General features: G+C 39.8%; 1 protein-coding gene across 1 annotated transcript in view; it reads right to left on the bottom strand.

The window, feature by feature from the left end:
- khdrbs3 (KH domain containing, RNA binding, signal transduction associated 3) overlaps window positions 1–16,453 on the bottom strand; it is a 216,221-nt gene that overhangs the window by 78,194 nt on the left and 121,574 nt on the right. Inside the window, exon 2 of the mRNA XM_034160909.1 lies at window positions 9,163–9,281. Coding sequence (XP_034016800.1) covers window positions 9,163–9,281 — 119 coding nt within the window. The remainder of the gene's footprint in view (window positions 1–9,162; window positions 9,282–16,453) is intronic.

The following is a 16,453-nucleotide window of genomic DNA, read 5'->3' as shown; positions in this document are numbered from 1 at the left end:
CAGTTCGGTGACAGACGTTGACTCCAGTTTCCTCCCATTCGTTCATTTGTTTTGTTGTACATTTTTCGATTTTTGAGACATATTGCTTTAAGTTTTCTGTCTTGACGCTTTGATGTCTTCCTTGGTCTACCAGTATGTTTGCCTTTAACAACCTTCCCATGTTGTTTGTATTTGGTCCAGAGTTTAGACACAGCTGACTGTGAACAACCAACATCTTTTGCAACATTGTGTGATGATTTACCCTCTTTTAAGAGTTTGATAATCCTCTCCTTTGTTTCAATTGACATCTCTCGTGTTGGAGCCATGATTCATGTCAGTCCACTTGGTGCAACAGCTCTCCAAGGTGTGATCACTCCTTTTTAGATGCAGACTAACGAGCAGATCTGATATGATGCAGGTGTTAGTTTTGGGGATGAAAATTTACAGGGTGATTCCATAATTTATTCCTCAGAATTGAGTGATTCCATATTTTTTTCCTCTGCTTGGTCTAAAAAAGTAACCGTTACTGACTGCCACAATCTTTTTTTCTTGATTTCTTATAGTGTTTCTTAAAGCCAGAAAGTTGCCATTTGAAATGACTTTAGTTTTGTGTCATGTCTGTGATCTGCTTTTTTTCTACAAAATTAAACAACTGAATGAACATCCTCCGAGGCCGGTGATTCCATAATTTTTGCCAGGGGTTGTACTTTGAAATTTGTTCTCCTGCAAAAATATTAACATGTCTGTCCAAAAATCTCATGACTCTACAACCTCTTCTGCAGCATCGCTTGCTATCAAAGGCCAAGAACCCACAGACATGAACATCACAACTGAGATAAGAAAATGTATTTACCTTTAAGTTTAAGTTCAACACATTCATCACATACAAATAAATTTATAATGGTTGAGTCCAATGGACTGCATTTATATAACACTTTTCCATCTGCATCAGACACTCAAAGCACTTTACAATAATGCCTCGCATTCATCCCGATGTTAGACTGCTGCCATACAAGGTGCTCACTACACACCTGGAGCAACTAGGGGATTAAATACCTTGCCCAATGGCTCTTAGTGATTTTCCGGTCAGGCTAGGATTTGAACCGAGAATCCTCTGGTCTTAAGACGAACACTTTACCAACTAGACCATCACCACCACTAAGTCATGAATCACAAACCCAGACACTCCAATTCCTCACTCAGTTTATCAAGTGCTGCAATCAAAGTATCATTTGAAAAGTCAAGGCTTGGAGTCAACTTCAGACCTTTTATCTGTAATCATCAATTACAGAGAAAACTGTGCATCAGTTGTTTAATTTCATAAGAAATTTTCTTACTGAAAACAGAGGGAAGTTGCACTAAAACAGCTGCAACGTCTAACTCGTTAATGCAATATTTTGCTGAACCCCTTGAATGAAAGAAAGCTCCCCGTAAGTTCCATCTTTAATGCTTCATCTCGAAAGCTATAGTGATGTACAGAGGCAAACATATGAGTAATATCTATTGTGTAAAAGAAGTAGACTGCCTTAGTAAAGGGTGCAGAGAATAGATGTTCTGAATTTAGTAATGTGGATGCCTGAATATTCCTGTATGTCAAAGTGTCCTTGAAAAACACAGTAAACCCCAAAGTGCTCAAGTCCCAACCCCATTAAGAAACAAAGCATTCCATGGTGGCTCTGTAATTCTACATGGCGAATGGTCAGGTTGTTTAAATATTCCACTTTTTGCACTTGAAAGTTAAGTTCTTTGAACTTGAACAATTCACTTCAGCTGCAGTCAGAAGATATATTCCATGTAAAACTATCCTCACACACTTAATTTTGAATAATTTGTCATTTTGTCAGTTTTGAATCATGACTTTGTGTCGTCCGCAGTTGATTACTGAAACGTCCTGTTTTCTGGCTGGAGAGTGTTAGAGGTCTTCAGCTAATTCAGAAAGTTGTTCATATTGTGAGTGCAGTCTGAAAATGTGATCAGATTACTCTGTCGCCAGCCTTTCCTCAGTGGTTGCCAGTTCATTCGACGATTAACTTTACACATCTTGGCGGCTGGCAAGTACACATCAATGTTTTGTCATATTTCTATAAAGAAATTAGCAACGGAATCTCAGAGTGAGACTTTGTTTAGCCAGTTTTCTGAAACTACAACTCAGCTGTAGTTTCAATCTTCCTACTACAAGATCATTTACTCACAGCCAATCCTAGAGGCTGGAGAACATCACATGATCCTGCAATATGTGTCTCTCTCTCTCTCTCTCTCTCTCTCTCTCTCTCTCTCTCTCTCTCTCTCTCTCTCTCTCTCTCTCTCTCCATGCAAGTGGTTGCAGGATCTGTCCATGAGGGATTCTCACTGAAAGATGCCAATAAATGCTACAAAATTCTACAAAAATGTTCCCATCGACCTAAAAACACTTTCATTTTAGGTTTTGCTCTTCTATGCAAAGAAAATCAATATGTAAAAACACAGAGAGATTATTCTTTTTCAGTGCAGAAATTCTGGACATTTTTGCAACACATGCATCAAAGTTTTCATCACTGGGGAATTTTATTAAAACAATCAGGATTTATTTGAAGACAGATATCCAGCGGACACGTGCAAGCTGATATGTTTTTATAAATCTGTTCTTTTGCAATGTCTCTGCCATACAGTACAGCAGTGCCAACCACTGGGAGCTGTGATAGATAGATAGATAGATAGATAGATAGATAGATAGATAGATAGATAGATAGATAGATAGATAGATAGATAGATAGATAGATAGATAGATAGATAGATAGATAGATAGATAGATAGATAGATAGATAGATAGATAGATAGATAGATAGATAGATAGATAGATAGATAGATAGATAGATAGATAGATAGATAGATAGATAGATAGATAGATAGATAGATAGATAGAAAGAAAATTCAGGTTTACAGTGCATGAATGACTGAAAAGGTGCTGGTGGTGTCCTTGCCTACTTCATTTTTACAAAATGCTATTTTTTCCAAGATGAATTTAAGTCATATTCTCCTAAATGGCTATTTGGAAAATGGTTCTCACACCACTTCAATGCCAGGAGCCAAAAGGTGATGCTCGCAGTTCGGGAAAAAAGGAAAGGAAAAAAAAATCACATTCAAGTCTGACCGATCGCTCTTGCCATTGCTACCTGTCAGGCAGAACAAATTTAATTTGGCTTCCTTCAGTGGCTTGTTGGAGCTCTAAACAGCGTATTAGTGGCTCTACTTATCAAACCTGTCACAGCAAATCTCTTTAGCTGTGAACCTCGGAGACACAGATCGGCCTCCAGATGACACTGCACACACTACACAGTCCTTGCTGCTCGCCCGCCATCACTTTGGAGAATCGCTTTGAGCTGTACTTTGTATGTGCGATGACCCACTCTCACAGTTTACATGATGGTTTATATATATATGCAGACATGCAGAGGAGGCAAAGTTGAGTAAAATCAGAATACGTTGTTAATGTTGTTAAATGGGATGCATTAGATGTTTCAGGGAGGTGGTGGTCTTGTGGTTAAGCATTGGGCTTCAGATCAGAGGGTCCTTACTTCAAAACCCAGCAAGTCTGAAAAATCGCTAAGGCCCCTTGGGCAACATCATTAATCCTCTAGTTTCTCTTGGTGTGTAGTGAGAGCCTTGCATGGCAGCAGCCTGACATCGGGGTGAATGTGAATGGGTGAATGCGAGGTGTAATGAGCTTCTAATGCAGATGGTGTCAGGGTTTGAGTTTTGTTCTGGTTTTATTTTCTAGTCTGCTTGTTATTTTTTCTGTTTCATTGGTTTTCTGTAGGTTCATTGTCTTGTCGGGCTTTTCTGCTTGGGTCTGTCTGTCTTTATCTCTCTTGGTGTTTGGTGGTGGGTGTTTCCCTCTCTCTGGCCATGCCCTTATTTTGGTGCTTTCCATGCTCACCTGTTCTTGATTTGCTGCTCGTCACCTGGGGTTATATAAGCTCACTGGGTGTGTTTGTCCTTCACCAGATTGTTGTGCCTTGTGCCACTTTCCTGCCTGCCTGATAGAGTGTTCCTGACCTCCTGCCTGTTGCATTGGCCACGTCATAAGCCTGATGATTTTCATACTGCTGCTTGTTCTGGACTGCTTACTCATGTACCGACCTCTGCAAACCTTCCAAGTAAAACCTTTTTGCAACCAGAGCTGTTTGTTTGAGCCGTGCATTTGTGTCCTACAATTCCTGACCAACAAGCCTGATAGATAGAAAAAGTGCTCTATAAATGAAGTCCATTTAGCATTTTTTTTCAACAAGATAATAAGCAATTAATTCAATTTACAAAACACATTCTGAGACTATATTGTATCTATTGTTAAGCTTTTGAATTGTTTTGACTCCCATAATGGGTGTGTCTCACACAACTAATGGGAATCCACGTACAGACTTCTGTGACATATGTCACAGATATTGAAAACAGTGTGTTTCAAGATCTAATTTTGTGTTGTGGCAGGTTACACTGGACATGCACTGAATCAGAATTGTTGGAGGTTAAAGGTATTAACACAAAAACCAAACTATATGTAAGCATAAAAGAAAAATAAAATCTAATTCAGCAAACTAAAACCTCTTTAATGTAATAGTTGATATATTTTACTTTGCTTTCGACTCTTTACAAGTGTGCCTACTTGTAACCCCAAACTGCATTATTCCCATCTTGTAAATTAAAGATAATCCCACAATAAAAAAAGACAAATATGGAGAAAAAAGCCTAACAAGAAACAATTTGGTTGCACAAATTTATTTTGATTATGACTGTAATTTCCATCTATGTTATTATATGCATAGTTAAGATTCACATACTGTGGTCTCACTCTGTGTTAAATAAGACACCCAAGTCGGCAGATATAAGCACAGCTTTTTGTCAGATGATGCTCAAAACATCTTTATTGCCATGGCCTACTTTTGTATTAACTGAACATTGGTCCTTCTATTTCTTTTGCGGTGCAGAGACAAAAATCAATACTCTGTCAATGGCTGACAAAGTAAACACACACTTTGTTTCCAATGTTTCGCCCTATGAAACATGGGTTTAAGGTGATGTCACACCATCAACACGTGTGCACACATTTTCCCTCCTGATCATGTCTCATACAGACCTGATGCTGACACAAGAAACCAGGCACCCTGCACATTATATACGCTCTCATGGGAGCCAGTCATGAGTCTCTGCATTCAGGCTTTCACGTGCCGTGTTCACACTCCCAGTTTTAACAAGTGTTGACTTTTGTGACTGTTATTACAAATTAAATAGTGTTGACTTAAATATTTAGTGTTGATTAATATAAAATGTGCCATATTACTGATTTATTTATTTTACACTCTCCAAGCTGACAAAGATGCATGTAAACACTTATGTGCATTTTATTTGCATTTAGAATTAATTTTGAGCAGGAAACCCAAACCACAGTCAAACGTCTGCTCATAATCTTCCCCACAGCTCAGCCAGATTCACATTTTGGTCTGCATATCTTTGGCAATGTCCTTCCTGGACCCTTGAAAAGTTTTCAAAAGGTTGGGTGCACTTGAGGATTGGTGCTACAGTCAGATCGCATAGATCCAGAATATTGCGAAGATTCAACCTCTTAAGTTTCTGGCAGATGCCGAGAGGCATTGATTCATGTCTTTGTGTCATCTGGAATTGATTATTGTAATGTATTTTTTCTGACTTGCCACAAACAAGGACAAGATGTCAATTGGTTCAAAATGCTGCTGCAAGAGTTCAAACCAGGGGATCATATTTCCCAGATCTTGACCTTCTTTCATTGGCTTCATGTTTATGTGAGGTCAGATTTAATTTTTCTTATTAACCTGCAAAATCCTGCATGGACCTGTAGCTCCCTATCTAGCAGATCTAATTAAACGTTATGTACCCACCCGTGTGCTACATTCTCAGGACGGAGGATTGCTTTGTGTTCCAAAGTAAAGAAATCAACAGGTGACAGATTATTTTGATTATTATTATTATTATTATTACTGTGTACCATTTCTATGGAACTGTCTGCCTGCTGAGATAAAATCATTACAGCGATTCTGTGGAGTCATTAAAAAAGTACCCCAGACACATTTAAAATTGGTGAGGTTTTCAGATATGTTGGCAGTGACATTAATGTCTCTGGGTCCTCATCCTTTAACATTGGAAGATGCCTGCAAAGAGCTTCTGAAATCATGAGGTCAGGTTTTTCAGAATATCTATATCCTTCAAGGAGAATTAAGGTCCATGTCTTTAGGGTCCTTTTTAATTCCTGTCTTACTGTATGGTTGTGAGACTTGGACATTAACTAGTGACTGAAGGTGATAACTAGTTGCCTTTGTTACTCTGTTTCTTCAGAGGATCCTTGGGTACTGCTGGGAAGACATAGGCTGAATCTCAATTCTACCCCTTGGCCCTTCCTCTTACCCCTTCCCCTCCGTTTTGCACGGGCACGAGAGATAGAGAGGTGTCTCAATTCTCTTTTTGGAGCGAGGTGGAGGGGTAGGCGGAGGGCTACAAACCCCTTCAAATGGAGTCAATCTGGATGCACACTCTGTTTGGAGGGGTAGGAGGAGCTTACCACTGTCTCCACAGAAACAAACATGGTGCCGAAAGAGCCGCATAAACGAAGTGGCTTTCATTACAAATTACACTGTTTAGAAAGTTATAACTTGCCAAAAAACTTTACAGGCAGTTGCCTATGACAGAAACGTGTATGCTGCTGGATGCATGTTGCGTACATAGTCGTTCTGAAGAATATCGTAACTTCACTCATGTGCTGAGACGTTATAATGCACATACACACGAACTCTACGATAAGACACTTTTATATCTCACAATGGAGAAAATCATGATAAAAGATAAGCATGTTAATTTGTATGTCCATAAATCTTTGGATAATAGCGCCCCCTGCTGTTGGATTTCCAGGTCTGTAACACGTGTGTACTTTGTAAACAAACGGAGCCCTGAACACACTCGTCTCCTAATAAGAAAATGAGGCAGAAAATGAGGAGAAGTTTCATCAATGGGAATAAGTTGGAAAATATCTACACACACATGTGTGTAACACATACTCTGACGTCCTAAAAGACTGATGTTATTTGTCAAGGACATTTCTAAAGGAAATGGGGCTGGATGCAAAAAATGGGAAAATTTGAAAAAGAAACAGAACTAGATGAAGCCCAAAACATATGAGTACATACAGGTGCTGATCATATAATTAGAATATCACGAAAAAGTTGATTTATTTCAGTAATTCCATTCAAAAAGTCAAACTTGTATCATGTATACATTCATTCCACACAGACAGATATATTTCAAGTGTTTATTTATTTTAATTATTAATTAATTAATTAATTACTAATCAATCAACTGATGATTAATCAATTAACAATATTAATTATTACTATTATTATGAACATTACTCAAGTATTAATACTATTAATTATTATTGTTATTATTAATTACTAATGATTTAAATTACTTATTAATTCCTCAAAATTCTCCGACATGAATGCGATGCGTTGTAGAAATCTACAACTTCTTCTATTTCTTTGCATTTACGCAGAAAGGCGACAAAATAAAAAGAGCAAACAGGCTGCTGCAACAAGTTGAGCTTCAGTTTCCATGTTGACAAACAGTGAAGACGGCAGGTTTTTTTTTTTTTTTTTCCCATAAGGCGGAGGGGTGTCTCAATTCATAGGGCTAGAGGCATAGTCCTTCACCTTACGCCTTGTTTTAAAGGGGTAGGTGTAGGGGTAGGGCCAAGGGGAAGGGGAAGGGCTACAAAAGAGAATTGAGATTGGGCCATTGTGTCTGTCAGGGTTTGAGATTTTTGTCTGATCATCTGTTTTATTTTTTGGACTGTTTTGTTATTTTTCTTGATTCATTGTTTTTCTGTGTTTATTCTCTTGCTGGGTTTTTCTGCTTGGGTCTGTCTGTCTCTTTCTCCCTTGTCTGTCCCTGGGTTCTTGGTTGTGGGCATTTCTCTCTCTCTGGCCACACCCTTGTTCTGGTGCTTTCCATGCACACCTGTTCCTAATTTGTAGCTCATCACCTGGATTATATAAGGTTCACTGGGTGCAGTAATTCCTTGCCAGATTGATGTGCCTTGTGCCATGTCTCCAGCTCTGTTTGTCATGTTCCATAGTCGTGCCTGGCTCATTTTGTTCCTGACCTCCTGCCTGTTTGATTGACCACACCTTTAACCTGATGTTTTCTGGACTGTCTACTCATGTACCAACCTCTGCTACCCACACCAGTAAAACCTTTTACTATCCAGAGCTGTTTGTTTGCGCCTTGCATTTGTGTCCATCCGTTTTTGATCAACCTGCCTGTTAGTGTCTAATGAACATTACTTAGGAGACAGCTGAGAAGAATCACTTGCATTGTGAGGGAACATCAACTACAACATTTTGAACATGTTGCACATTATTCTGGGTTTGATCCAGCCTTCAGGTGTCTCAATGCTGAAGGTCAAGGAGCCACACGTTTCACCTGGCTATGGCAGAGAGATTGTTACTTTTGAGAGATGGAGTTGGACTGATAATTTGTCTTCATGGTTGCCTTCTAGAATCCAAGGCGGTTCCACAATGTGGTGAAGGCAGCCAATGCATGGCACCAGTGCATGCTCCCAGACCAGAATATATGCAACGATTTTTTGTTCAATAACACTTGACATTTATTAGATGTTGAAGATCCAAGAAAATATATTCATTTGAATTTATGTATGAACATATTTTGAATTTCATATTTGAAAGTCAAGTGTGCAAATATCTTCAAACCTGATGGCAGCATTGGAACTCCAAAACAAATGAAACCTACTGATATCACGCAGCGGCATTAAATTCATTGACACATTAAGGTCTAATCAAAGCTGATGCAGTGGAAAGGTGTATGACAGGGGACTCATAAGTACACGTGTAACATTTCAAAAGCTTAAACATGAAGCAACATCACAAGTAAGGTTCTACCCCAGTTCTGTCAGGCAAAAATCTGCTCGCTGTACTGCTGCCTTCTACATCTGCTACATCGAGTTAAGAGGAAACATCAACCAAAACCGTCAAGTGGCTGCACGAAGAAACTGAAATTCAAGCTAGAAGTAGTTGGCTTCATTATCTATAAATATCATTACAAAATCCTGTGTTGATGCATACGAAGTTGGTGGAAAAGTCTCTGTGGTGTTACCGTAGTACTTACTTTAGGAAACTGCTTGACTGGTATTAAAACTTTCTGGCCCAGTTTCATGTTCTTGTTGATGACAACATCAATGAACTTTTCTTCTTCTTTCCCCTCATCTTTCTGGATTTTTTCAATTTCTGCAGACAGGAAAGAAGAAAACACGAGAGGTAATGAGTCAGTGTGGACAGACGTACCTGTGGAGAGGAAAAGTGGGCACACACGATTACAAAGTTTGTCTTCGGTATAAAGGAAATAAATGGCAAAGTAAGTGGTTGTCTGCAGATTCCCTTGTTTGAAATACATTCAGAACTTGTCTGTTCTAAGACACTCGGGCAGAACACATGTTGAGGTTTAATAGAAATCTGCTAAGAAATCGAAAATATATGATCACTCCAGGGCCATTTTTTATTGTGAATGCTGCAGGTGTGCATAACATCTGGCCAATGCAATGACAATGACAATAGAATTATTGGTAAGCATGCAGCAGAGGTTTTAGTAATTTATTTATTTTAACATGATGGAGTTAGGTGATGTGCTTCAACAACAGCGTCGTAACGGAGTGTATAGAGATCCTCAGCGTTCACATTGAATTTCAAGAAACACATTAATTTCTGTGCAAAGGGAACCACATAAATGTTCTCTTTTATATTATGTAACTCTCTTGGGACAGTTACCCTGCTATGCTAGGCTATGCTGGCTAAGTTAGGCTAGGCTAATGGAATGAAATTCAAATACTGGACAAACCCTGTGTGATGTCACCCTGCATAAACCACTCTGAAGGGACCCGAAAAAATGTGTTGAAGCTAAAAAAAAGTGCTGCTCAGGGTGTCACCATGTTGGCAGCACTTTCTCTGGTTACGTCATGGCCAAACTATATATATATATCTAAAGAGGTGGAGTGTGGACATGACCCTGTGTGATCTCAGCAGGGTAAATGAAGCCCAAACAGTTCCCCCATCTCAGAGTCAGCAAACAAGCTAAGCTGACAGACTAACGTGGGTTTGAATGTTTACTAAATCATATTTTTGGTGATTGAGTGGTGGTTTTCATAATGCATGGCTTTGGTGTGGCCATTAAAAATGATGACCCACTTATTTCCTCAGTAATCATTGAATAAAGGGACCGAACATTGATCAAGCTGTCGTTCATGTTTTGATCTCTTTTTGTCAACAATAATGCATGTTAATATTCCCTTTGTTAGTGTTTTACATGTTAATATTCCCTTTGTTAGTGTTTTACATGTTAATATTCCCTTTGTTAGTGTTTTAGAACACTGACGCTGTCACATCATCATCTTGTCTAAGTCATGAAAAATACTGTCATTACCTCCGCCAAGGAGGTTATGTTTTCGGTCGCATTTGTTTGTTTGTCTGTCTGTCAGCAGGATAACTCAAAACGTTTTGGACAGATTTTGATGAAATTTTGTGGAGTGGTTGCTAATGACAAGCGGAACAAGTGATTAAATTTTAGTGGTGATCCAGATCACGATCCGGATCACGATGCTAACGCGTTAGCATGTCTGTGGCATTTTCATTGTTAAAAGTTAGCATTAAGCAGTTGCAGCTGTCATCACGTTCAGGTGCATTTGTTTTCAAATTGTAATATTTTTTACATTTATTTTTGTTTATATATTAATAATCTAATGATTATTATATACAATTTTAGAGAAAGAGACAAAAAGAAATAGATCACTGTGCCAAGGAGGGAATCTCTTTAGGGTCAGTGACCCTATGGCCTTGTTTAGAGAAGTGTTTCATAAATGTTAAAAAATTCATATATTTGCAGTTTAGTTGAATGATAAATTGAATTTTGTCTCTTATTTGTTTTTGTCTATAAGCACATGCAATATCAATATCAGTGCTCAGATAACAGTAGCTTCTGGGAAAGGTGCAAGTTGCAATAAACTGTGATGCCAAGCGCTAAGGATACATGCTATCCAGTCACAGAAGATGAAACCTTTTTTTTACTACTGAGCAAACATCATTGTTAAACTGTTTCAGGTTCAATGATTCCACGGCGTGTAGATGTTATGGCGTCAGTGACCCCATGGCCTTGGCGGAGGTTTGCACTCTCTGAGTGCTTCTAGTTTACAAATATATTTTGTCTCATCTCCTCTGATGAAATCAACACTAATTGTGACCCACTTATTTCCTCAGTAATCATGGTATAAAGGGACTGAACATCATCAAGCTGTTGATAGTGGCTCAAAGTGCTAATGATGTTAGCATACAAAATTAAATAACACAAAAATTTTACTCAACAGAAAAACTGCAGCACAGACATCTTAGATGATCCACTGGAACAATTAACCAGAAAACAAGCTATATAATTACATATATCTGTAATAAAATGCTCAGAATGCTTCCCTGGGCGCCTAATGGCGACTTCTGCTCCTACTGGCAATTAGGATGGGTTAAATGCAGTAGACACATTTCCTTATGCAGGGAACATGTTCTTCTGTGCATATGACAATACAATTTCTTTGAATCCTTGAATTTCTTTGAATCCTTGAGAAAGGACAGACATGGTCCTTCACAACATCTAGCAGGTGCAGCGAGTTGCCTCTGTGCTAGTTGAGCTCTGAGCTTAGCTCAGTGGCAGCGTACTAGCTGTGACCACACCCCTAAATATGCATAACTTTATGGCTGAAAACATCTTAAACTAAAGTTATTTAAAAATAAATTCACCCCCAGGCTCTAAACATGTTTATTTTTGCTCTAAAGTTGGACATTTTAACATGGGCTCCTATGGGAACCTGTTAAAATTTTGAGCCAGCCTCAAGTAGCCAGTCAGAGAACTGCAACCTTTTCTTCCTCTGTTTGTTTCTTATGTTGGCTGACTGGTTGTTCAAGTAATTGGGTAGAGTCAGCCTGTTGTGATGATGAGTCATTAATACAGCTCAGCCTTCACAGGTTTACTCTCTGTGCTCCCCGTGATGTATGAGTAAAGCTTCCTTCAGCTTCCGGGGTGGAGATAAAAGTTCTAAAAAGGGTGCTTTTTCACTGCAACAGGAACTGGAACTAGAATCCACATGGGCTGATTTATAGTAATGAAAAATTATAGTTCTGTCAAAGCACAACGAAAAAAAATTCTACAAAATTTGTGTCTTGCTTCTCCAGCCTGGTTCAGGAAAAGCATTTAAAGCTTTTATGTCTATGTCCTATTTTGCACCTCTCAAGCTACCGGTCCAAAATATGCACTTATTAGACCTTATAAATGAACTATCCTAACCTCCCGGCTCAAGTGACGTTACCATAATTGTAATTTCGGCACAGATATTAATTTTCTCATGCAGACATGACACACGCTAGAGTCCCTTTCATGTGCTTGGAAAGCCACTGGAGCCTGAACCTCCAGGCAACTCAAAAATATTGGCTGTCACGCTTTTATTTTCCCCCCCTCAAAGAGTCTGACTTTGATGTATTTGGAGATATAACCTTGGACGTTGAATCAGACGGATACCATCTATGTTGCAGTTCTAGGAAAATGGTTTTTTGGAGAGCAGGCACCAGAAAGGTGTTGGGAAGCTGTGACAAAAACTAGCGGCCAGACGCCTGCCGGGGGAATAGACAGGTTAAAGGTGAACTCCATCGACATGGAGCAATGCCAAAGAGATGCTTGAGGTGTAGCTGAGAATGAACTGGTGTCATTGATTAATCTGTTTTAAAATGGCACTGAATTTGAACATGTAGAAACAGCATAGAATTATATTTTCTTGTGCTGTTACATAATCCCACAACTGTACCATCAGCGGCACACAGTACCATCTAAACCATCTCAGCGCAGCCCCACGGGATTACAGTTACAAAAATGTAATTAAAACCTTTTGATTTGAGTTTTAATGAGAATAAAACCTATTGTTGAGATGGAGATATCTCTAAGCTTCTGTTTATCTCAGGGGGACAGAGAGTGCACATGTTCTAAGAAAAGACAACATTAATATTAATGCATCGCCTAGCAACATGCCAAGATGCAGCATCCTCCTTCTACCCTTAGTTGTCCTCAAAATATTCAGACTCTGATCTATTTGGAGATTGTGGCTGAGAATGTCTTTCAATTGCAAATTTTATTTACCTTCTTGCACTTGTAGCACCAATTTTCTGGCTTGATCATGAAGATAATTGTACGTTTTAAGTCATGGCGGACAAATACGTCCCAACAGGGTGCAGAAATCAATCAGCAGCAGCAAGAAGCAGCCGAGCTGCACCTTCAAATGAGCTCATCTGAGCATGACAAGGAAGCACCAGCCGGCGTGCATGAAGGCCAGAGCGTTTATGAATGTGGGATTGTGAACTCAAACCCAACTCCACCTGAAAATCATTATGAGGTAAAGAAGTTTAAACATGTACCATAAATGCAATCAACCCACACTGTGCACTTTATTTGATTGAAGAGACTGTAAGTAGTTGGTGGATATTCTGTTCAGTGAAGAGGTAGAACCTACACAGAAAGAACCAGGTGGGAAGTGATCCCATCGCTTTGTGCTGAGAGGCTGCAGTGCTAACAGTGCTCAGAGCGAGAACCCTAAACCGAGTTATAATATTCATTATCATCATCATAAGGGACGGACCAGTGGATTAGTGTTTATCGCTGTTGCCTCAGAGACACAAGGTCCTGGGATCACTTCCCACCTGGGCCCTTCTGTGTGAAGTTTGCATGTTCTCCCCATGTTCACGTCAGGTTCACTCCAGGATAGGTGTACCCCCCCCACCAAGTAAAACAAAAAAAAAAAAAACAAACAAACAAGCAAAAAATAAGTTTATTGAAGAAACTATGCACACATTATGGAGCACTGAGTCCAGATCAGTCTAACATCAGAGAAGACACACAGCAGGTTTCTCTCACAGCTAACATTTAGAGCTGGACTCCATCAGTAAACGCCTCATTTAATGTTCTATGTTTACCATTTTTATGCTGTAGTCACAAACACAGCACGGGCACACGCAGAAATGAGCAATATTAGATACAAACGTACGAGGTCTATTAGAAAAGTATCCTAACCCTAACCTTATTATTTTTTTCAAAAACCATATGGATTTGAATCACGTGTGATTACATCAGACATGCTTGAACCCTTGTGGGCATGCAAGAGTTTTTTCACCCCCGTCGGTTACGTCATTCGCCTGTGGGCAGTCTTTGAGTGAGGAGTCGCCCACCCTCTCGTCGATTTTTTCATTGTTTAGGAATGGCTCAGAGACTGCTGCTTTGTTTGATCAAAATTTTTTCAAAACTGTAAGGCACAACTGAGTGGACACCATTCGATAAATTCAGCTGGTTTTCGGTAAAAATTTTAACGGCTGATGAGAGATTTTGGTCTGGTAGTGTCGCTTTGTGGACGGTCCACGGCGCCTGACGGCGATCTGCGCTTCGAGGCGGCAGCGTCTCGCCGTTTCAAGTTGAAAACTTCCACATTTCAGGCTCTGTTGATGCAGTAAGTCATCAGAGAACAGAGAACTTTCAGAAGAAGTCGGCATGAGGAGTTTATTCGGACATTCCATTGTTAACGGACATTTTGTAATGAAAGAACGTGCGGGCAGAGTCGCATGTCGGGCCAGACCCGACCGCGGGGGGTCGCGACAGGAAAAACACCTCCGTTGGAAACCTTAACGGACAAGTTGGAACATGCCCAAGCTGTTAAACAATTTCTCAGTTACTCACTTGTTGAAAGCCATCAAAAGCCGCCTGAATTTTACAAATGGTTTTCAACACGGAGGTGTTTTTCCTGTCGCGGCGCACACAGATTCGTCGAGTCGTCACGGAAATGAGTCGGCGAATTTGCGCGCACGTCTTTCATTAAAAAAATGTCCTTAAACAGTGGAATGTCCACATAAAGTCCTCATGCTGGCCTCTTCTGAATCTTCTCTGTTCTCTCACGACGTCCTGGGTGAATTAAGCCTTAAATTAGGATGTTTTCAGGTCGAAACAGGCCGACGACGGCGCCTGGAAGCGCTGCACGACGTCCCGCTCTGTGGGAAGTCCTTACACTGACAGAAACACCCCATAATCTCTCATCAGCCGTTAAACTTTTCACCGGAAAATTTCTCGAATAGTGTCCACTCGGATATTCCTCACAGGTCCAGAAAAAATTTTGATAAAGCAACGCGCGCCGTCTCGAGCAGCGTGTGAAACAAAGGAATTCAGCCGAGAGGGCGGGACCACATCTCACTCAAGGCCTGCCCACAGGGAAATGACGTCACCGACACGCGTGAAAAAACTCACGCATGCGCACGAGGGTTCAAGCATGATTGGTGGAATCGCACGTCATTCAAATCCATATAGTTAAAAAAAAAATAAAAGGGTCGGTTTATTGTCTAATAGACCTCGTATAGTTCTTACAATGAAAGATAGAAATAAGTGGTTACACAATGAGAGTTTGTTGTATGTGACACAAAGCGTGCAGAAACATTCTACTTGGTGGTGTGAAAGTACAAAATGTTGAGTGTTGTGAGATATGTATGACATTAATATTGCATGGAATTATATCAGACAATCAAAGGTTCAAAAGGATAAGAGAGAGAGAGAGAGAGAGAGAGAGAGAGAGAGAGAGACCATGGAGGACTACATGGAAAATTCTGTCGATCAAACACACCCAATAATGCATGCTGGCTGAATTAATCACTTACCCACTGGCTTTATTGATTCAAAAAAGAATAATAAAATTCCGGAAGGGTCTAAACAACATTCCCAAGAACACTCAGCCAGGAGCTGAATCAGCTGGCAGTCAATAACAAAACCTCAATGAGAGTCAACGAAATCATCAGTCAAGCAGAAAAAGAGTATTTGGAACACTGGACAAACCAAAGTACCGTCCAAAGTAGAATCATCACCTATTAGAACCTAAAAAGGGAATATGAACCGGGAGAGTATCTCATCTGTCAGAGAGAGGAAGCAGAAGCAAACCCTGACCGAGTCCAGGATCAGTGACCACAACTTGGCAGTGGAATCTGGTTGGCGCAGAAACAAAGAATCTGTGAAGGCTGAGACAGAGGAGCATTTTCTTCATCACTGTGCAAAATATGACCACCAAAGAGAGTCTTTCTTTGTTAAACTCCAAAACACAATCCCAAGTTTTAGAGACATTGTCAACAACAAAAAAAAATTGCCTTACTTCTCTGCAAAATATGTCTGACAATGTTGCGATATACAAGACTAAGGGCCCCTTCACACATAGTGGCAATTTGGTCAATTTGCAGATAAAGATTAAGATTTGCAGATTTGTGCATGAAACAGGAATCGTGTGCTAAATGTGTAAAATTGTAGCTGCCTCGTACACCTGTTGCTACATCTGAAAGACAGAGTGTGTGCTGTG

Source organism: Thalassophryne amazonica, chromosome 20, assembly GCF_902500255.1.
Source record: "Thalassophryne amazonica chromosome 20, fThaAma1.1, whole genome shotgun sequence".
Classification (NCBI taxonomy): Eukaryota; Metazoa; Chordata; class Actinopteri; order Batrachoidiformes; family Batrachoididae; genus Thalassophryne; species Thalassophryne amazonica.
The sequence above is the reverse complement of the archived record's forward strand: the minus strand, read 5'-3'. Positions and strand labels throughout refer to the sequence as shown.